Source organism: Bombina bombina, chromosome 7, assembly GCF_027579735.1.
Source record: "Bombina bombina isolate aBomBom1 chromosome 7, aBomBom1.pri, whole genome shotgun sequence".
NCBI lineage: Eukaryota > Metazoa > Chordata > Amphibia > Anura > Bombinatoridae > Bombina > Bombina bombina.
Genome location: NC_069505.1, coordinates 262,945,387 through 262,968,230, shown reverse-complemented (window position 1 = coordinate 262,968,230; position 22,844 = coordinate 262,945,387). Strand labels below are relative to the sequence as shown.

The 22,844-nt window shown below is 42.2% G+C and overlaps 1 protein-coding gene across 1 annotated transcript in view; it reads left to right on the top strand.

Annotated features, from left to right (window-relative positions):
* CCDC66 (coiled-coil domain containing 66) overlaps positions 1-22,844 on the top strand; it is a 177,662-nt gene that overhangs the window by 120,414 nt on the left and 34,404 nt on the right. The window contains exon 18 of the mRNA XM_053720735.1: positions 11,657-11,784. Coding sequence (XP_053576710.1) covers positions 11,657-11,784 — 128 coding nt within the window. The remainder of the gene's footprint in view (positions 1-11,656; positions 11,785-22,844) is intronic.

The following is a 22,844-nucleotide window of genomic DNA, read 5'->3' as shown; positions in this document are numbered from 1 at the left end:
GTGTTCCCTCTTTCAAGATGGAGACAATTACCATAGACCTGAAGGATGCATACTTTCATGTTCCGATACACAGGGAACATTTTCAGTTCCTGAGGTTTGCCTTTCCGGACCAGCACTTCCAGTTCATAATTCTTCCGTTTGGCCTAGCTACTGCTCCAAGGATTTTTTCGAAGGTTCTGGGGGATCTTCTAGCCGTTGCCAGAACACAAGGTATTTCAGTAGCGCCTTACCTGGACGATATCTTGGTGCAGGCACCATCTTTTTATCTAGCGGTAGAACATTTAGAGTCCCTTCTCTGTCTTCTTCGATCATGTGGATGGAAGATAAACTTGGTAAATAGTTCTTACTCCAAGTACAAGGGTGAATTTCCTGGGGACAATAATAGATTCCATATCCATTAGAATATTCCTAACAGTTCAGAGACGTTGCAAGCCAACTACTGCGCGTCTTGCCCCCACGACCCTCAGTGGCTCAGTGTATGGAGGTGATCGGACTCGTGGACTCGGACTCGTTTTGCCAGATTCAATCTCAGACCCTTTTAACTATGCATGCTGAGACAATGGAACGGCGAACATTCAGATCTGTCTCAACAGATTGTGCTGGACAACCTGTCGAGAGATTCGCTCTCGGTGGCTCTGTCCAGATCATCTGTCCCAAGGCACGTGCTTCTTGAGACTGGACACAAGCCCTTCCGGCTGGGGAGCCGTTTGGGGTGCCAAGAAGGCCTAAAGGCTGTGGACTCAGGAGGAGTCCTCCCTTCTGATCAATATATTGGAACTTCGGGCAATCTTCAATGCCTTGAAGGCTTGGCCCCTTATGGGTTCGTCCCAGTTTATCAGATTCCAATCAGACAATATAACCTTGGTTGCCTTCCTCAACCATGAGGGGGAATGAGAAGTTCCTTGACGATGAGAGAAGTATTTCAGATTCTAGAGTGTGCGGAGATTCACAGATGTACACTGTCAGCGATCCACATTCCGGATGTGGACAACTGGGAAGCGGACTTCCTCAGCAAGCAATCCTTTCACACGGGGGAATGGTCTCTCCACCCAAGGTGTTTGCAGAGATATGCAGCGAGTGGGAGGCACCGGAGATAGATCTCATGGCATCCCACCTCTTTACCAAGCTACCCAGATACGGGTCGAGGGATCCTCAGGCGGAATTGATAGATGTCCTATCAGTACCGTGGAGGTTGAGACTCATATATCTTTTTCCTCCATTACCGCTTCTCCCTCATGTGGTGGCTCACATCAAGCAGGAGCGAGCATCAGTGATTCTGATTGCTCCATCGTGGCAGTGAAGGACGTGCTTTGTGGATCTGGTGGGGATGTCCTCATCTCCTCAGTGGAGGTTACCTTGTTTCAGAGATCTGCTGATATGTTTATCAAATTCTAGATTCTCTGAGGCTGACTGTGTGGAGATTGAACGCTTAATGTTAGCCAAGAGAGGGTTCTCTGAGAGTGTTATCGACACTGGTTCAAGCTCGTAAGCCAGTTATTCATCGTATCTACCATAAAGTGTGGAGGACTTACTTGTACTGGTGTGAAGAGTGTGACTTTTCCGGGCATAAGGTTAAGGTTGCCAGAATTTTATCTTTTCTCCAGGATGGACTGGAGAAGGGTTTATCTGCTAGTTCCCTGAAGAGACAGATATTGGCCATGTTGGTGTTTCTGCACAAGAGATTGGCTGTGCTTCTGGATGTGCAGTCCTTTAAGGCTCTGACTAGGATCAGACCTGTGTTTAGATCTTGGGCTCCACCTTGGAGCCTAAATGGCTCCGTTTGAGACTATGCATACTGTTGACATTAAATTGTTATCTTGGAAGGTTCTTTTTTTGCTGGCTATTGCCTCTGGGCGCAGAGTTTCTGAGATTTCTCCTTTGCATTGTGACTCCCCTTATCTTGTTTTCCATGTTAAATTAAGGTTCCTCCCTAAGGTGGTGTCGGATCGTAACATTAATCAAGAAATTGTTGTTCCTTCCTTGTGTCCTAATCCTCCTTCAGGGAAGGAACGCTTGCTTCACAATTTAGATGTGGTTTGTGCCTTGAAGTTCTATTTTCAAGCTACTAAGGAATTTAGACAATCTTCCTCTTTGTCATCTATACAGGGAAGTGTAAGGGGCAGAAGGCTACTACGACTTCTCTATATTTCTGGTTGAGGAATGTCATCCGCTTAAATTATGAGACAGAGGGGCGACAGCCTCCTGAGAGAATTTTGGCTCATTCCACTAGAGCAGTGGCTTCCTCCTCTGCATTTAAGACCGAAGCCTCTATGGATCAGATTTGTAAGGCGCCTACCTGGTCTTCCTTACACACTTTTTCTTAATTTTACAAGTTTGATGTGTTTGATTCGGCTGAAGCAGCTTCCGGGAGAAAAGTTTTGCAGGCTGTGGTGCTCTCAGAATAGGGTCCGCCTCCTTTTTTGTTTCCTCCCGTTATTCATCCAGTGTCCTCTGGAGCTTAGGTATAGTTTTCCCAACAGTAAGGAATTAAGTCATGGACTCTCTCTGCCTTATGGAAGGAAAACATAATTTATGCTTACCAGATAAATTCCTTTCCTTCCTGGCAGGGAGAGTCCACGACCCTGCCCGTAATTTAATTTTTTAAGCGGCTTATATTTCTTCTGGCACCTTTTATACCCTGATGTTTCTCCTACTTTACCTTGTTCCCTTGGCAGAATGGCTGGGGGATAGGGGATGTAGGAGGGATATTTAAGCCTTTGGCTGGGGTGCCTCCTCCTGGTGACCAGGTGTTGTATTTCCCAACAGTTAGGAATGAAGTTGTGGACTCTCCCTGCCAGGAAGGAAAGGAATTTATCTGGTAAGCATAAATTATGGGTGAGATTACATATGCGGCACAAGCTTCAGCACAACTGCTGATACCCAAGCCGCCTGTAATTTCACCTCGCACATCGGGGTATCACACAGCACCGGCAGTTTATAAAGTGCCGTAAATCGGATAAACTAGCAATGTCCAGAAATTATCATAAATATACATTTCTGGAGTCAGCGCCTAAGAAGAAAAAAAAAAAAAGTTTAAAATCTTCCGTTAAAGTCTAACACGCCTCCCAAAAATAAACCTGACACATAAAAAAAACCTATATCCGCCATCAAACCCACATCGGAACTAATAATAAAAGTATTAACCCCTAAACCAACAACCCCCCACAACGCAATATGCCTAATTAAACTATTAACCCCTGATCCGCCATTCACCCACATTGCGATCTCCCTAACATATGTATTAACCCCTAAATTCGCCAACCCCGACATCACAAACGACCTAATAAATATATTAACCCCTAATTCGCCATTCACCCACATCGCAAAACTATAAACCCCTAATCCGCCATTAACCCACATCACAACAAACCTTATAAATCTATTATCCCCTAATCCGCCAAACCCCCACAATGTAAGTACCCTAATTAACCTATTAACCCCTAATCCTCCAAACCCCCACAACGCAAATAACTAATTTAATTACTAAGACCCCTAACCTAACACCCACTAAATTAACCCCAAATTACATAAAATAATAAAATACTAAATTATAATTAAAATAAAAAATCCTAACATTAAATTAATCTAAAAAGTCTAACATTACAGAAAAACAAAATGTATGCTTACCTGATAAATTTCTTTCTTTCTGGTCATGGAGAGTCCACAACGTCATTCCAATTACTAGTGGAGGAGGCAAAAAGCACCCCAGCAAAGCTGTTAAGTATAACTTCCCTTACCCATAATCCCCATGACCCCAGCCAAAGGAAAATGGAAAAAGAAGAAAACCAAGGGTGAAAAGGTGCCTGAGATTTACTAAAAAAAACAAACTGCTGAGGACGGGGTCGTGGACTCTCCATGTCTGGAAAGAAAGAAATTTATCAGGTCCACAACGTCATTCCAATTACTAGTGGGAACCAATACTCAAACTAGAGGACACTGAATGAACAGGGAGGGAGAAAAGGCAGGAGGACCTAAACAGAAGGCACCACCGATTGAAGAAAATTTCTCCCAAAAAAGCCTCAGCCGAAGCAAAAGTATCAAATTTTTAATATTTTTAAAAAGTATGCAGAGAGGACCAAGTAGCCGCCTTGTAAATCTGTTTCACAGAAGCTTAATTTTGAAAGCCCAAGAAGAGGAGAAAGCCCTAGTGGAATGAGCCGTAATTCTCTCATGAGGCTGCTGTCCAGCAGTCTCATAAGCCAACCGAATCAGACTTCTCAACCAAAGAGATAGATTAGAAGAAGTGGCCTTCTGACCTTTACGCTTTCCAGAGAAAACAACAAAAAGGGCAGGTTTGTCTAAAATCCTTAGTAGCTTGTAAGTACAATTTTAGAGCCTGCACAACATCTAAGTTATGCAAAATACGTTCTTTATGAGAAGGATTAGGACAAAAAGAAGGAACTACAATTTCCTGATTAATGTTTCGATCCGACACTACCTTAGGGAGAAAACCCAATTTAGTACGAAGGACCGCCTTATCGGCATGAATGATAAGGTACGGGGAATCGCACTGCAGAACTGAAAGCTCAAACTCTGCGAGTGGAAGAAATAGCAAGGAGAAACAAAACCTTCCAAGATAACAATTTGATATCAACAACATACATCGGTTCAAACGGAGCCTGTTGCAAAAGAACTAGGTTAAGGCTCTATGGAGGAGCAACAGGTTTAAACAGAGGCCCAATCCTAACCAGAGCCTGAACAAAAGCTTTAACATCTGGTAAGTCCGCCATTTATGCAAAAGAATAGACAAAGCAGAGATCCAACCCTTTAAAGTACTGACCGACAAACCCTTCTCCAGGCCATCCTGAAAAAAAGACAAAATCCTGGAATCCTCACCGGCTCCAGGAGAACCCTTTAGATTTGCACCAAAAAAGATATGTATGCCATATCTTGTGGTAAATCTTACGAGTAACTGGTTTACGAGCCTAAAGCATAGTCTCAATGACCGCTTCATAAAAACCATGTCTAGACAGAACTAGGCATTCAGTCTCCACAAAGTCAGCTTCAGAGAATCTAGACTTGAATTGGTGAAAGGACCCTGAATTAGAAGGTCCTTCCTCAGAGGTAACCAAGGAGGTAGAGATGACATACGTACCAGATCTGTGAACCAGATCCTGCAAGGCCATTCAGGAGCTATCAAGATCACTGATGCTCTCTCCTGTTTGATACAAGCAATGACTCATGGAAGGAGAGCAAAGGAGGAAACAGATATGCTAGAGCATCTATCAGAACGGCCTGAGGATCTCTTGACCTTGAAACCGTACTTTGGAACCTTGGTGTTTTGGCGGGACGCCATCAGATCCAACTGGAACTCCCCATCTGAGGTTTATCTGAGAGAACACTAACGGATAAAGAGCCCACTCCCCGGCATGAAAAGTCTGTCTGCTCAGAAAATCCACATCCCAGTTGTTTACACCTGTGATATGGATGGCAGATAGAAGGCAGTTGTAAGCTTCCGCCCATAGTAGAATGCGAGTCCCCTCCTTTATGGCTAAGGATCTCTGAGTTCCTCCCTGGTGGTTGATGTAAGCCACTGAGGTGGTGATTTCCGACTAAAATCTGCTAAACGGGACAAAAGACAATTGAGGCCACACTGTCAAAGCATTGAAGATTGCTCTCAACTCCAAGATGTTTATGGGGAGATAGGACTCTTCCCAAAACCACAGGCCCTGAGCCTTCAGAGGACCCCAAACTGCTCCCCAGCCTGGCAGGCTGGCGTCTGTAGTCACAATCTCCCAAGAAGGTCTCAGGAAGCAAGTGCCCTGAGACAGATGTTCCCGAGACGTCCACCATGAGAGAGAGTCTCTTGTGAAGGAGTCCAGACTTATCCTTTCTGACAAATCTGAATGGTCTCCGTTCCATTGATGGAGCATGCAGAGCTGCAGCAGTCTTAGGTGGAACCAAGCAAAAGGGATGATGCTTCCATAAGACCAATCGCCGCCATGGATGGGGGAAAGGCAAGAAGTTTGGATTTTCTGACCTTCGTCAGGAAAATCTTCATGGACATTGAATCTATTATTGTCCCTAGGAAACACACAGTTGTAGAAGGAATTGGAGAACTTTTTTCTAAAATCACCTTCCACCCATGGGAACGTGGAAAAGAGAACAGCATCTCTGTATAAGATTGAGCTAGTTAAAATGATGATGCCTGAACCAAGATGTCGTCTAGATAAGGCGCCACAGCAATTCCCTGGGATCTGATCACTGCCAATAGTGCTCCCAGAACCTTTGTGAATATTCTGGGAGCTGTGGCCAGACCAAACAGAAGCGCAACAAACTGGAAATGTTTGTCCAGAAAGGAAAACCTCAAGAATTAGTGATGTTCCCTGTGAATGGGAACATGAAGATATGTGTCCTTCAGGTCTATAGTCATCATAAATTGACCTTCCTGTAGCAAAGGAAAAATGGAACAAATAGTTTCCATCTTGAATGATGGGACCTTGAGGAGCTTGTTGAGGCACTTGAGATCTAGGATTTGATAAAAAGTTCCCTCCTTTTTGGGAACCACAAATAGATTTGAATAGAATCCTAGACCCTGTTCCTGTAGATGGACTGGTACAGTAACTCCCAGGGAGGATAGATCCTTCATGGAATTTAAAAAGGCCTCCTTCTTAACTTGGTTTAAGGATAGTCTCGACAGGAGAAATCTGCCCTTTGGAGGGCAAGACTGGAAACCCATTCTGTAACCCTGTGATACTATGTCCACCGCCCAAGGTTCCGGAACATTGCGTATCCAGGCTTGACAAAAAAGAGCCTGCCTACCACCAGATCCACACTGGAATCAGGGGTGGCATCTTCATGCTGGTTTTGAGTCAGCAGAAGGCTTCTTGTTTTGTTTTCCCTTGTTCCAGGGTTGGTTGGATTTCCAAGAAGATCTGGGTTGATCTGGTTTAGAAGAGGATGACTTTTGGAGATCTGGCGACCTCTATGTCTATTTTTCTTGTCCTGAGGTAGGAAAGATCCCTTTTCCACCTATAATCTCTAAAATTATCTCTGCCAGACCAGGTCCAAATAGAGTCTTCCCCTGTTAAGGTAAAGCCAAAAGCTTGGCCTTAGAAGAGACATCGGCCGAACCCATAAAAGGATTAAAATCTTCAGACACCAACTTCGGGCAACCTCCATTGATAGAGACAAAGAGAATGACTGGGGATTATGGTTAAGGGAAGTTATACTTAACAGCTTTGCTGAGGTTATCTTTGCCTCCTCCTGCTGGCCAGGAGTTGAATATCCCACTAGTAATTGGAATGACGTAGTGGACTCTCCATGTCATAGGAAAGAAATAATAATTAACAAAATTATCCAAAATAAAAAAATTAAACTTAATCCCTATGAAAATAAAAAAGCCCCCCAAAATTAAAACACCCCCTAATCTAATGCTAAACTACCAATAGCCCTTAAAAGGGCTTTTTGTAGGGCATTGACCTAACAGCTCTTTTGCATTTAAAAAATACTAAGTCCCCCCTCTAACCGTAAAACCCGCTACCCAACAAACCCCCCAAAATAAAAAAAAACGCTGAAAAATCCTAAACTATCCATTGCCCCTAAAGGGGTATTTGTATGGGCATTGCCCTTAAAAGAGCATTCAGTTCTTTTTAATAGTGCCCAATAAATCCCTAATCTAAAATTTTTTTTTTTAAAAAAAGCCTAAGTCTAACCCCCAAATAGGTACTCACCGTTCCTGTTCCAGGCGGTGAAGTCTTCTTCCAAGCGGGGCCCACTTCCTTTCTCATCCAGGACCAACAACCATGGAACATGGAGGATCCTCTTCGTATGATCGCCTTCGTACACTGAATAGTGAATTCAAGGTATGTGTTTAAATATGGCGTCCCTTACATTCCTATTAGCTGATTTTAATTCAAATTCAAATCAGCCAATAGGATGAGAGCTACTGAAATCCTTTTGGCTGTTCAAATCAGCCGATAGGATTTCAGTAGCTCTCATCCTATTGGCTGATTTCAATTTGAAGACTCAAATCAGCCAATAGGAATGCAAGGCACGCCATATTTAAACGCGTACATTGAATTCACTATTTAGTGTACGGCGGTGTTCATACAAAGAGGATCCTCCATGCTCCTTGGCTCCGTGGTTGCTGGTCCTGTTCCGCACTCATCTCCGCGCTGGCTTGGTCCTGGATGAAGAAGGAAGTGGTCCCTGCTTGGAAGAAGATGTCGGCCGCTTGGAAGACTTCACTGCCTGGAACAGGACCTTCTCCGCCAGACCTTTAGGAGCAATGGGTAGTTTAGGATTTTTTTAGTGTTAGTTTTTTGGAGGTTTTTTTGAGGTGTTTGTTGGGTGGGGGGATTTACTGTTAGAGGGGGGATTTAGTATTTTTTAAGGTAAAAGCTGTTTAACTTAGGGCAATGCCCTACGAAAGGCCCTTTTAAGGGCTATTGGCAGTTAAAGGGACACTGTACCCAAAAATTTTCTTTCGTGATTCAGATTGAGCATGAAATTTTAAGCAACATTCTAATTTACTCCTATTATCAAATTTTCTTCATTCTCTTGGTATCTTTATTTGAAATGCAAGAATGTAAGTTTAGATGCCGGACCATTTTTGGTGAACAACCTGGGTTGTCCTTGCTGATTGGTGGATAAATTCATCCACCAATAAAAAAGTGCTCTCCAGAGTACTGAAACCAAAAAAAGCTTAGATGCCTTCTTTTTCAAATAATGATAGCAAGAGAACGAAGAAAAATTGATAATAGGAATAAATTAGAAAGGTGTTTAAAATTGCATGCTCTTTCTGAATTACAAAAGAAAAAATTTGGGTTCAGTATCCCTTTAAGTATTAGATTAGGGGGTGTTTTCATTTTGGGGGAGGTTCATAGGGATTAGGTTTAATTTTTTTATTTTGGATAATTTGGTTTATTTTTTATGTAATGTTAGACTTTTTTTTATTTTTTGTAATCTTAGATTAATTTAATCTTCGTTTATTTATTTTTAAGTAATAGCTTTTTTTATTTTAATTGTAATTTAGTATTTTTTAATTTAGGTAATTGGGGTTAATTTTAGGGGGTGTTAGGTTAGGGGGGGTTAGTAATTTAATTAGTTATTTGCGTTGTGGGGGTTTGGCAGATTAGGGTTTAATAGATTTATTAGGATTATTGCATTGTGTGGGTTTGGCGGATTAGCGGTTAATAGTTTTATTAGGTTTATTGCAATGTGGGTTAATGGCGGATTAGGGGTTAATACTTTAGGTTTATTGCGATGTGGGGTAATGGCGGATTAGGGGTTAATACATTTATTAGGTTTATTGTGATATTGGTTAAAGGTGGATTAGGGGTTAATACATTTATTAGGTTTATTGTGATATTGGTTGGTTAAAGGCGGATTAGGGGTTAATATATTTTATTAGTTATTGCGGTTGGGGATTGCGGTTGACAGGTAGATAGATATTGTGCATGCGTTGGGGGGTTGTTAATATTTTTAGGGAGTTAAGGTGCTCACATTTTCAGCGTACGGCTTTCTGCACCTGCCTATGTGTGGCGAGGTGAAAATGGAGTATAATTTCTCAATTTTCGCCGCATAAGTCCTTGTACTGAATATGTGATACCGATTTGCGACATGGTTCTATGTTGGCTTATGGGAGTAACAATTGTGGGGGACGGGGGAAATATACACGCCGCATTTATATGCGGCGCTGTATATGTGATACAAAAATCGGCGTCGCTGCATATGTAATCTTGCCCTATGTTTTTTTTTTTTTAAATAATTTTTATTGAGGTTTACAAGCATATATGACATCAGGTTTGCACAATACAAGTAATCATCTAATAAGCACAACAAAAAAAGGTCAGATGAGTTTACAACATATTTAAATATCAACTCACAATCCAAACCCTCAACTGAAGGCACACCAAGCCTTCCTATAGCGAAGGAACACTATAATTAACTCATTTATAATTTTAATAAGCCGTGCCTCATAAAACATACCTAAAATTGAAGGTTCCAACTACATATGAACCTCATTTTTCTTTTAAATATTATAATAGGGGACCCCCCAAAATATGACAAACAGACTGAACATAAGACACACCCCAGCTAGGAAATAGTGGCCACTCTCAGACCACGGATATACAATGCACGGAGGGGGTGGGGAGTGGGGGGGATGTTAACCTGGCCACTCTTGGGCCTGCTATACACCCATGGAACTAATGACAAACAAGAAATCCCCCTAAATACCTAAAAAGTAAGATATACCCCATTTAAACAGTAATGGCCCCATGTGGACCATAGGCGGGAAATGCTGGGGGATACCATAATATGGTGTAATGGTACACTTCTCAATATACCCTTTGAATTACTATAGGCCTTTATAGGCCTCAAATTTCACAGAGAACAAATATGCTAACATCAGCACTTAGGATAGGGCAGAGACTCCCTACCTCTGCCTGGAACTGCAGAGAGTATTAAATACCCTTATCTGCACTAATTCCAAATGCAGGGGCGGAGCTCAGCGAAGCAATAGTCAACCAATGCCAAAATGGGGGAAATAACTAGTTATCTGTTAGTGGGGTCATGTGAGGGCGCCATAACTGTTCACCAAGGGGGAGAGACACAAAATCAACTAGAGGGACACTCTTTTCTTGTAGGCAGTACAAATATGTGGTGGCAAATACAGCACATGGCATCTGCAATATATTATCAAAAGGGTTGGACTAGCTGGCCTATACGACTCCATCATCCCGGCCGCCGATGACAGAGAGGCAATTATATATACAAAATATTATAAGAAAATATTTGCTACTGGATACCCCAGCCCTATAAGATTAACTAATAAAAAACTATAACACGCTCTGCCCTCCACCACTAACCAGGCAATGCTATCTCCCCCTTGGCATACAAGTCAGAAATATGTATAATATACCAATATGAACAGTGTTAGAGAACCTGAAATGGCGTGGAAATAGTATTTACTTAAACTAAACTATTAACCCTATGAGCAACTCACCTTGCTGTACACTTGTATATCACCACCAGGGTTTAATATATAAAAAAGGAAAGGGAAAGAAATACTCCAGACAATGTTTTACAGTACAAACTCACATCCTGGCCAGTAATAATGCACTCAAACTATGACATATTTATAGTAGGAGTTACCCACTCATGTAAGAACAGGTAATTGCTGTTAGGAAAAGGCCATAATAGAGCAAGAACAAATAGCAATGTGATAAAAAAAAATTAGAGAACTTATGAAGGAACACAGCTATGGTTAGTTAACCAAGCACTCAACCCAAGAACTGTTACTGATAAGTCCCATAGTTTTGTCAATCTTTGTGAGTAAATCATCAAATCTATTTAGGATCCGTTTCTCATATTCGGCAAATAGGGTCTGTAGCGTGGCGCAGATGGTTTCCCCCATAGTCAAAGGAAAATTTGCGGCCTGCTGTTTCTCCAAAAATAGCGATACATCAGTGTAATCGCCTTATTCGTTCAGCCAGATGTTTTACATGAGCCCCCTGAGGTTCCTAATATTAGCTCAATATCCCAATACTGTTCCACAAAGGAAAAACTAGATAAAATTAAAGTAAATTCAGGAGCCTCCTAGATACACGTCTTATTGCTTTGGCTGCTGGCTCCGCCCCTGCACAATTTTTTTTTTACTTGACTGTCCCTTTAAGATATCAAGATGTATCAAATGGTTTTTCTCTTTCAGGTGATCACAATGGAACAAGACAGATATTCAGCTCTGATCATGCAAAAGATCCTTTACTGAATCCTAATGTTCTAAAAAATAAGGACCGTCAGCAAGCAATTTTGAAAGGATTGTCAGAACTGAGGAAGGTATGTACCGTTCTCTTTATACGTAACACCACCTTTTTCCAAATACATTACTGCATTCTGATAAACAAAGCATTTTTGTACAAGAAAAATAGAAATGATTGCAAAAATCACAGAACTGAAGGAAATAAATATGTACAGATGTTATGTGTGTTTATTTATTCTTGAATCGCGTTTTAGACTCTTAACACTATGTTGCTTCAGAGATTTCCTCTAGAGCAGAGATGAGTATCTCATTTTTACCCACAAAAATATATAGTTAATTCACTGCTCCTCCAAACACACATACACGTGGATATAAACGCTTTTGCTCTAGTATAAAGGGTAAACGTATAAAACTGCTATGCAGGCTGTTTAAGAGCTTAGGGGTCGTGCCGAGAATAATATTGAGTGTTTAAGGTTCCTGTTATTGAAAGAAATTAGCATCTGTTCTGATTGAAAAGCCAACGTTTTCAGTTACTGCTATTGTGAGCAACAGGCCAAATCAGTAATGACTCTCAATGTAAAAAAAGGAATAATTATTTAAATACCATACAGAATTTACAATGTCCATAAGTGTTCTAAGTTTTATATTGCCACAAAGCTTTTATGTATGAGTATATGAATACTATTTGCCAAGTTAATCCTGGTGTATGGTATTCGCAAGATAAGTATTAGTTGGTGTTCAAAGGGACCATGATACCCAAATGTTGAAACACTTGAAAGTGATGCAGCATAGTTGTAAAAAGCTGACTAGAAAATATCACCTGAATATCTCTATGTAAAAAAAGAAAGAGATTTTACCTCAAAAGTATTCACGTTTTTTCCGGGATCTGCAAGGTGATATTTTCCTGTCAGTTTTTTACAATTATGCTGCATCACTTTCAAGTGATTAAGCACATAAGTATTATATCCCTTTAAGGGCCAATTCAAAATGTTGGTTATTGAGTCTATTTAATCTCAGAATTATATAAAACAAAATAAAAAATGCAAAAGGGGTTTAAGGTCATTTATGAAAAGGGAAAGTAAAGAAATGGTAAATGATGCATGAAATAGCCTTTCAGACAAGATGGGGCTTAGTAGTACTCTACAGCATCATTTGGAATCAAATTAAACCAGTCTTTCCATCTTAATGGGAGGAGAGTCTGCTGCTTTATTCATTACTTGTGGGAATTAAGAACCTGGCCACCAGGAGGAGGTAAAAACACCCCAGCCAAAGGCTTAAATACAGCCCCCACTACCCTCACCCCCCAGTCATTCTTTGCCTTTCGTCACAGGAGGTTGGCAGAGAAGTGTCAGAAGATTCGGAGTAGTCTCTTATGAAGGATAGTACTCTTTGAAATGGGACTGGAGTTTTAGGTAGTCCTGTCAGCCTCTGTGAGAGCATTGGTGAATGTTAGAGTCCGGAGATGCAGGGAGAGTCTTTCTGCGAAATCATCCCGACTCAGTTTAACGGCTCCATTAGCATTCGGCTTTTCTTCTCTCAAGTCCATGTCCGGAGCGATGCTACTACCCTGTCACACTTGAAGGGCCGTGTTCCTGTTCCACGGCATTGATTCTGGTAAGATCGTTTCATATATATATATATATATATATATATATATATATATATATATATATATATATATATATATATATATATATATATGCAAGAAGACAGGGTCACAGTGTGGTTCCTTTTATCTTTATAGAATCTAGGGTAATACCCTCGATAGGGGGTTGTTTAACGGGGGGATATCATTATGCATCATATTGTTTATTGTGTTTTTCTACTGCATTTGTATGAGATGAGGCTCAGTCAGTGTGGAACACAGTTCATTAGCGAGAGATTGAGGCGGGGTTTTTTGGTGCGTCCTCTCGAGTGCAGGGGCAGTCCTGCATGACACTCCATGTGACAGGGTGTGGCCTCTGCAACTTCCTCCTTCTCGACCTCTGAAGGAGATGAAAGCTGTTTCTTGTAGTCCGGGTCATAGGAGGTGGTGAGTGGCCCCGGTCATTGGGATATAAAGAGACCATTTATTTTTGTTAAAGTCCCTAATAAAGGCGCAAGCTATGGAGGAGTCTGATATGTTAGAGGATACTCCATCTTTATCCAAACCCATTAACTGTGTATATTGTGAGGAGGTTCCAGTTGAACCACCTACGCAATTCTGTTCCACATGCTTTGACAATATTGCTATTTCCAAAAAAAATAAGGTATTTAGTACAACTGAGCCGTCCACCTCTGAGGGCTCCCCGCCCCACGAGGTGCGTTCCCTGCAATCATCTCCGATTACAAAAGCAGTTCCCCAGGGCCTTACTAATCCTCCTGCGGGAGGAGTCCTTTGGCCTTCAGACTTCGCCGATCAATTACAGACGGCAGTTTCTGCGCCCATTAATGCGTTGCCTCACCCTACTAAGCGCAAGTGAAAGGTACGGCTGCTATCCGTCTCAGGGGTCTTCGACTCCGCTGGATGTCTCGGACAGATTATCCGCTGAGGAGGACAACTCCGACTTATCGGAGGATGTCGCTTCTGGGTCAGAATCGGCTATGTCTAGGCCTCCATCTGCGGAGGAGCTAGATTTTAAATTTAAGATGGAGCATTTGTGCTTACTGCTGAAAGAGGTGCTTGCTACGTTGGAGGTTCTGGAACCAAAACTACCGGAGGAACTTTCGATCCCTAAACTGGATAGGGTTGAGGACAGGGTAGTGCCCCAAGCCTTCCCGGTTCCAGTTAAAATGGCTAACATTATTAAGAATGAATGGGAGAAACTTGGTTCGTCCTTTTCCCCCTCTTCTTCTTTTAAAAAGCTTTTCCCCATTCCGGACGCGCAGCTTGAACTGTCCCTAAGGTGGATGGTGCTATTTCCACGCTTGCTAAGAGAATGACTATTCCGCTAGAGGAAGATATTCCTGCGGAAGATATTCCAACTCAAGGGTTAGTTTTTTTCAATCAGCGGGGTGGGGGTCGCTGTGGGGGCTGGTGCGGCTACCTACTGGTGCGACGCTCTATTAGCTATGGTCGAGGTGGAGACTCCTCTCGATTAAATTCTAGAATGAATCAAGGCCTTAAGAGTGGCGCATTCGTTCATTTGTGATGCTAACATGCAGATTATTCGCCTGAATGCTAAGACGTCAGGTTTTTCTGTTTTAGCCTGCAGGGCTCTGTGGCTAAAGTTGTGGTTTGCAGACATGACTTCTAAGTCTCGCTTGCTTTCCCTCCCATTCAAGTGGAAGGTTTTGTTTGGCCCGGGCCTGGATTCTATCATATCTACGGTCATGGGTGGCAAGGGTGCCTTCTTGCCTCGGGATAAGAAGGCTAAACCTAAGGGATCTACTTTTTCTTTCTTTTTGTGCAGACAAGTCTCAGCGGAAGTCGGAGCAATCCAAGGGATCTTGGAAGCCAGCTAACTCTTGAAAAAAGTCCAAGCAGAATAAGAAGCCCGCTGAATCAAAGTCGGCATGAAGGGGCGGTTTCAGATTCGTTTCGGATCATGTAGGGAGCAGACTATCGCTTTTTGCAGAGGCATGGAGAAGAGACGTTTTAGACCTTTGGGTTCTGGAGGTCGTATCCCAGGGTTACAGGATAGGTTTGAAGTCTTATCCGCCCAGAGGCAGATTCCTCCTGTCAAACATATCGTCAAGACCAGAAAAGAGAGACGCCTTCCTGGGGTGTGTGAGGGATCTCTCATCTCTCTGAGTAATCGTCCCAGTCCCTCCAGCAGAAAGAGACCTGGGGTGGTATTCAAACCTTTTTGTGATCCCAAAGGAGGAGGGCACGTTCCGTCCAATTCTGGACCTAAAGGCCCTAAACAAATTTTTGTCAGTTCCGTCGTTCAAGATGGAGACAATCAGGTCAATTTTGCCCCTGGTTCAAGAGGAACAATTCATAACGACTATAAACCTGAAGGACGCTTACCTTCATATTCCAATCCACAAGGATCACTTCAGGTTTCTAAGATTCGCCTTCCTGGACCAGCAATTCCAGTTTTTGGCCCTTCCGTTTGGTCTGGCGACTGCCCCAATAGTCTTCACAAAGGTTATGGGAGCTCCTCTCACAGTAGCGAGAGCCAGAGGAATCGCAGTGGATCCTTATCTGGACGATATCCTGGTCCAGGCTCCGTCCTACAGTCTTGCGGAGGATCACTCGAGAGCTCTTCTCCTTTGGTCCCACGGGTGGAAGATACATGAAGGAAAGAGTTCATTGGTCCCCCCCAACAGATATCTCTAAACAGACCGGTGAGGGAGTCCCTATCTTGGTGGACCCAACTGGGGCAGTTGTTTCAGGGGACATCCTTTTTGAGACCATCCTGGGAGATTGTGACCACGGGTGCAAGTCTATCAGGATGGGGAGCTGTTTGGGGTGCCAGAAGGGCACAGGGTAGATGGACTTGAGAAGAATAGAGTCTACCGATTTAAATATTTTGGAACTTCGAGCAATATTTAACTCTCTGAGGGCTTGGCCCCTTCTGGGATTGTCCCAATTCATCCGATTCCAGTCGGACAACATTACCTCGGTGGCTTACATTGTCAGGGTACCTGTGAAATAACATTGGATAAACTACAGATGTTTCCCAGAATCTAATATTTCATTTTTGGCTAATATCTAATTTAAGATGAATTGGTCTCACTATAGCCCCAACTCCCTCTTGTTTTGAAACACAGATGTGTAGAACAAAATAGACACTTGTGAAACTCAAGATGTCACTTTAACAGAAGATCCTTCTTCTGTGTAATAAAAATTATTATGTAATGACCTCATGTGGAGATATGCAGACGTAATGCCTGGGACTGGCATAGAGAATCTGAACTCAAGTTACCTACAGACATATGGGAATGCTGTGACTTAATCTTCATATAAGATTATATTAACAACGTGTGTGTGTATATATATATATATATATATATATATGTGTGTGTGTGTATATATATATATATATATATATATATATATGTATGTATGTGTGTATATATATATATATATATATATATATATATATATATATATATATGTATGTGTGTATGTATATATGTATTGATCTCAAACTTACTGTATTGGATAGCTGTCTGCTGTATTGAAGGACTGCATTGGTGAATTTGAAATACGTTATAGAGTCTCAGAATAATAACATCTGTCTCTTTATTTTTCAGACATGTAATATCAAGATGTCCTATGAATATTGGGCACAAACAAAATCCATGCACTCAAAAATTCTTTGGCACATGAAATATACTGTATTCACATTAAGATACAATATAATGACATGATATTGAATGCAATTATTCTGTGGAGAGCCAAATAATTTACAGCATAGTTGCTTACTAGTATGATATTGGAAGTATATTCATATTTGGTTTCTATAAATACATGCTTATATTAAATGGGATATATATATGTTGACCAGATAAGTTTATTAATACTGAAAATAATAGTATATTAAATAAACATTTTAAAGGTTAGATAGTAAGCTGTTAGCAGTATTGATGGTGAAACTGCATTTCTGGTTATCTGCTACCCCCTAGTGGATTAAAACTTGTATGGCAGCCAAACAAATTGACTGTTTAAAATAGCCATATGTTCCCAGCAAGCCAATCAAATGTTTCAGCTCAAAGGACCTATCAAAAGGACAAGCTTCGAGGGCCAATGTAAAGACAAGCATCCCTTAAGGGCGTATCCAACATTCACCAATTATTACAAAAAAGGGAGGGGCCTATCACTTGAAAAGCTCATGCATAGGAGAAAGAAGAGGTCTTTGTTTGCTAAAATTTTGACTGATAACTTTGCTGCCATTTTGGGACACAGTCACTATAAGCTAAATTGGGCTACCTTTTCTTATCCATATTGCAAAATATCTCTTTTTTTCTCTTGTTAACTGTATCCAGTCCACGGATCATCCATTACTTATGGGATATTCTCCTTCCCAACAGGAAGTTGCAAGAGGATCACCCACAGCAGAGCTGCTATATAGCTCCTCCCCTAACTGTCATATCCAGTCATTCTCTTGCAAGCCTCAACCAAGATGGAGGTCGTAAGAGGAGTGTGGTGTTTTATACTTAGTTTTTCTTCAATCAAAAGTTTGTTATTTTTAAATGGTGCCGGAGTGTACTGTTTATCTCAGGCAGTATTTAGAAGAAGAATCTGCCTGCGTTTTCTATGATCTTAGCAGAAGTAACTAAGATCCTTTGCTGTTCTCACATATTCTGAGGAGTGAGGTAACTTCAGAGAGGGAATGGCGTGCAGGTTTTCCTGCAATAAGGTATGTGCAGTTAATATTTTTCTAGGGATGGAATTTGCTAGAAAATGCTGCTGATACCAAACTAATGTAAGTAAAGCCTTTAAATGCATACTCTTATAAAAATGTAATATAAAACGTTTGCTGGCATGTTTAATCGTTTTTATATGTATTTGGTGATCAAACTTATTGGGGCCTAGTTTTTTTCCACATGGCTGGCTTGAATTTGGCCTAGAAACAGTTTCCTTAGGCTTTCCACTGTTGTAATATGAGTGGGAGGGGCCTATTTTGCCGTTTTTTTTGCACAGCAAAAATTACAGACACAGACATCCAGCTTCTTCCTGCATGATCCAGGACATCTCTGGAGGGCTCAAAAGGCTTCAAAGTCGTTTTTGAGGGAGGTAAAAAAAAGCCACAGTAGAGCTGTGGCAGTTGTTGTGACTGTTTGAAAAAAAAAAAACGTTTTTGTCTTTTATTATTTTTTGGGTATTAAGGGGTTAATCATCCATTTGCAAGTGGGTGCAATGCTCTGCTAACTTGTTACATACACTGTAAAAATTTCGTTCGTGTAACTGCCTTTTTTCACTGTTATTTCAAATTTTGACAAAATTTGTGTTTCTTAAAGGTGCAGTAACGTTTTTTTTATATTGCTTGTAAACTTGTTTAAAGTGTTTTCCAAGCTTGCTAGTCTCATTGCTAGTCTGTTTAAACATGTCTGACACAGAGGAAACTACTTGTTCATTATGTTTGAAAGCCATGGTGGAGCCCCATAGGAGAATGTGTACTAAATGTATTGATTTCACCTTAAACAGTAAAGATCAGTCTTTAACTATAAAAGAAATATCACCAGAAGATTCTGACGAGGGGGAAGTTATGCTGACTAACTCTCCCCACGTGTCAGACCCTTCGCCTCCCGCTCAGGGGATGCACGCTAATATGGCGCCAATTACATCAGGGACGCCCATAGCGATTACCTTGCAGGACATGGCTGCAATCATGAATAATACACTGTCAGAGGTATTATCCAGGTTGCCTGAATTAAGAGGCAAGTGCGATTGCTCTGGGGTTAGGAGAAATACAGAGCGCGCAGATGCTGTAAGGGCCATGTCTGATACTGCGTCACAATATGCAGATCATGAGGACGGAGAGCTTCAGTCTGTGGTTGACATCTCTGATTCGGGGAATCCTGATTCAGAGATTTCTCATTTTAAATTTAAGCTTGAGAACCTCCGTGTGTTGCTTGGGGAGGTATTAGCTGCTCTGAATGACTGTAACACAGTTGCAGTACCAGAGAAATTGTGTAGGCTGGATAAATACTATGCGGTACCGGTGTGTACTGATGTTTTGCCTATACCTAAAAGGCTTACAGAAATTATTAGCAAGGAGTGGGATAGACTGGGTGTGCCTTTTTCCCCACCTCCTATATTTAGAAAAATGTTTCCAATAGACGCTACTACACGGGACTTATGGCAGTCGGTCCCTAAGGTGGAGGGAGCAGTTTCTACTTTAGCAAAGCGTACTACTATCCCGGTTGAGGACAGTTGTGCTTTTTCAGATCCAATGGATAAAAAATTGGAGGGTTACCTTAAGAAAATGTTTATTCAACAAGGTTTTATTTTACAGCCCCTTGCATGCATTGCGTCTGTCACGGCCGCGGCGGCATTCTGGTTTGAGGCCCTGGAAGAGGCCATCCATACAGCTCCATTGACTGAAATTATTGACAAGCTTAGAACACTTAAGCTAGCTAACTCATTTGTTTCTGATGCCATTGTTCATTCGACTAAACTAACGGCTAAGAATTCCGGATTCACCATCCAAGCGCGTAGGGCGCTATGGCTTAAATCCTGGTCAGCTGACGTGACTTCGAAGTCTAAATTACTCAACATTCCTTTCAAGGGGCAGACCTTATTCGGGCCTGGTTTGAAGGAAATTATTGCTGATATTACTGGAGGTAAGGGTCACACCCTTCCTCAGGACAGGGCTAAAGCAAAGGCCAAACAGTCTAATTTTCGTGCCTTTCGAAATTTCAAGGCAGGTGCAGCATCAACTTCCTCCGCTTCAAAACAAGAGGGAACTTTTGCTCAATCTAAGCAGGCCTGGAAACCTAACCAGTCCTGGAACAAAGGCAAGCAGGCCAGAAAGCCTGCTGCTGCCTCTAAGACAGCATGAAGGAAAGGCCCCCTATCCAGCGACGGATCTAGTAGGGGGCAGACTTTCTCTCTTCGCCCAGGCGTGGGCAAGAGATGTTCAGGATCCCTGGGCGTTGGAGATCATATCTCAGGGATATCTTCTGGACTTCAAAGCTTCCCCTCCACAAGGGAGATTTCATCTTTCAAGGCTATCTGCAAATCAGATAAAGAAAGAGGCATTCCTACGCTGTGTGCAAGACCTCCTAGTTATGGGAGTGATCCATCCAGTTCCGCGGACGGAACAAGGACAGGGTTTTTATTTGAATCTGTTTGTGGTTCCCAAAAAAGAGGGAACCTTCAGACCAATTTTGGATCTAAAGATCTTAAACAAATTCCTCAGAGTTCCATCTTTCAAAATGGAAACTATTCGGACCATCCTACCCATGATCCAAGAAGGTCAGTACATGACCACAGTGGACTTAAAGGATGCCTACCTTCACATACCGATTCACAAAGATCATCATCGGTTTCTAAGGTTTGCCTTTCTAGACAGGCATTACCAATTTGTAGCTCTTCCCTTCGGGTTGGCTACAGCCCCGAGAATCTTTACAAAGGTTCTGGGCTCACTTCTGGCGGTTCTAAGACCGCGAGGCATAGCGGTGGCTCCGTGTCTAGACGACATCCTGATACAGGCGTCAAGCTTTCAAGTTGCCAAGTCTCATACAGAGATAGTTCTGGTATTTCTGAGGTCGCACGGGTGGAAAGTGAACGAGGAAAAGAGTTCTCTATCCCCACTCACAAGAGTCTCCTTCTTAGGGACTTTTATAGATTCTGTAGAAATGAAAATTTACCTGACGGAGTCCAGGTTATCAAAACTTCTAAATGCTTGCCGTGTTCTTCACTCCATTCCGCGCCCTTCTGGTAGCTCAGTGTATGGAGGTAATCGGCTTAATGGTAGCGGCAATGGACATAGTGCCATTTGCGCGCCTTCATCTCAGACCGCTGCAATTATGCATGCTGAGTCAGTGGAATGGGGATTACACAGATTTGTCCCCTCTACTAAATCTAAATCAAGAGACCAGAGATTCTCTTCTCTGGTGGTTGTCTCGGGTACACCTGTCCAAGGGTATGACCTTTCGCAGGCCAGATTGGACAATTGTAACAACAGATGCCAGCCTTCTAGGTTGGGGTGCAGTCTGGAATTCCCTGAAGGCACAGGGATTGTGGACTCAGGAGGAGAAACTCCTTCCAATAAATATTCTGGAGTTAAGAGCGATATTCAATGCTCTTCTGGCTTGGCCTCAGTTAGCAACACTGAGGTTCATCAGATTTCAGTCGGACAACATCACAACTGTGGCTTACATCAACCATCAAGGGGGAACCAGGAGTTCCCTAGCGATGTTAGAAGTCTCAAATATAATTCGCTGGGCAGAGTACCACTCTTGCCACCTGTCAGCAATCCATATCCCAGGCGTGGAGAACTGGGAGGCGGATTTTCTAAATCGTCAGACTTTCCATCCGGGGGAGTGGGAACTCCATCCGGAGGTGTTTGCTCAGTTGATTCATCGTTGGGGCAAACCAGAGTTGGATCTCATGACGTCTCGCCAGAACACCAAGCTTCCTTGTTACGGATCCAGGTCCAGGGACCCAGAAGCGACGCTGATAGATGCTCTAGCAGTGCCTTGGTTCTTCAACCTGGCTTATGTGTTTCCACCGTTTCCTCTGCTCCCTCAACTGATTGCCAAAATCAAACAGGAGAGAGCATCGGTGATTCTGATAGCACCTGGCCACGCAGGACTTGGTATGCAGACCTAGTGGACATGTCATCCTTTCCACCATGGACTCTGCCTCTAAGACAGGACTTTCTGATACAAGGTCCTTTCAATCATCCAAATCTAATTTCTCTGAGACTGACTGCATGGAGATTGAACGCTTGATTCTATCAAGTCATTGATACTTTAATACAGGCACGAAAGCCTGTTACCAGGAAAATCTACCACAAGATATGGAGTAAATATCTTTATTGGTGTGAATCCAAGAATTACTCATGGAGTAAGGTTAGGATTCCTAGAATATTGTCTTTTCTCCAAGAGGGCTTGGACAAAGGATTATCAGCTAGTTCCTTAAAGGGACAGATTTCTGCTCTGTCTATTCTTTTGCACAAGCGTCTGGCAGAGGTTCCAGACGTCCAGGCACTTTGCCAGGTTTTGGTTAGAATTAAGCCTGTGTTTAAACCTTTTGCTCCCCCGTGGAGCTTAAACTTGGTTCTTAAAGTTCTTCAAGGAGTTCCGTTGGAACCCCTTCATTCCATTGATATTAAACTTTTATCTTGGAAAGTTCTGCTTTTGATGGCTATTTCCTCGGCTCGGAGAGTCCCTGAGCTATGTGCCTTACAATGTGATTCTCCTTATCTGATTTTTCATGCAGATAAGGTAGTCCTGCGTACCAAACCTGGGTTTTTACCTAAGGTGGTTTCTAACAAGAATATCAATCAAGAGATTGTTGTTCCATCATTGTGTCCTAATCCTTCTTCAAAGAAGGAACGTCTTTTACATAATCTGGACGTAGTCCGTGCCTTGAAGTTTTACTTACAAGCTACTAAAGATTTTCGTCAAACATCTACCCTGTTTGACGTTTACTCTGGACAGAGGAGAGGTCAAAAAGCTTCGGCAACCTCTCTTTCTTTTTGGCTTCGGAGCATAATACGCCTAGCCTATGAGACTGCTGGACAGCAGCCCGCTG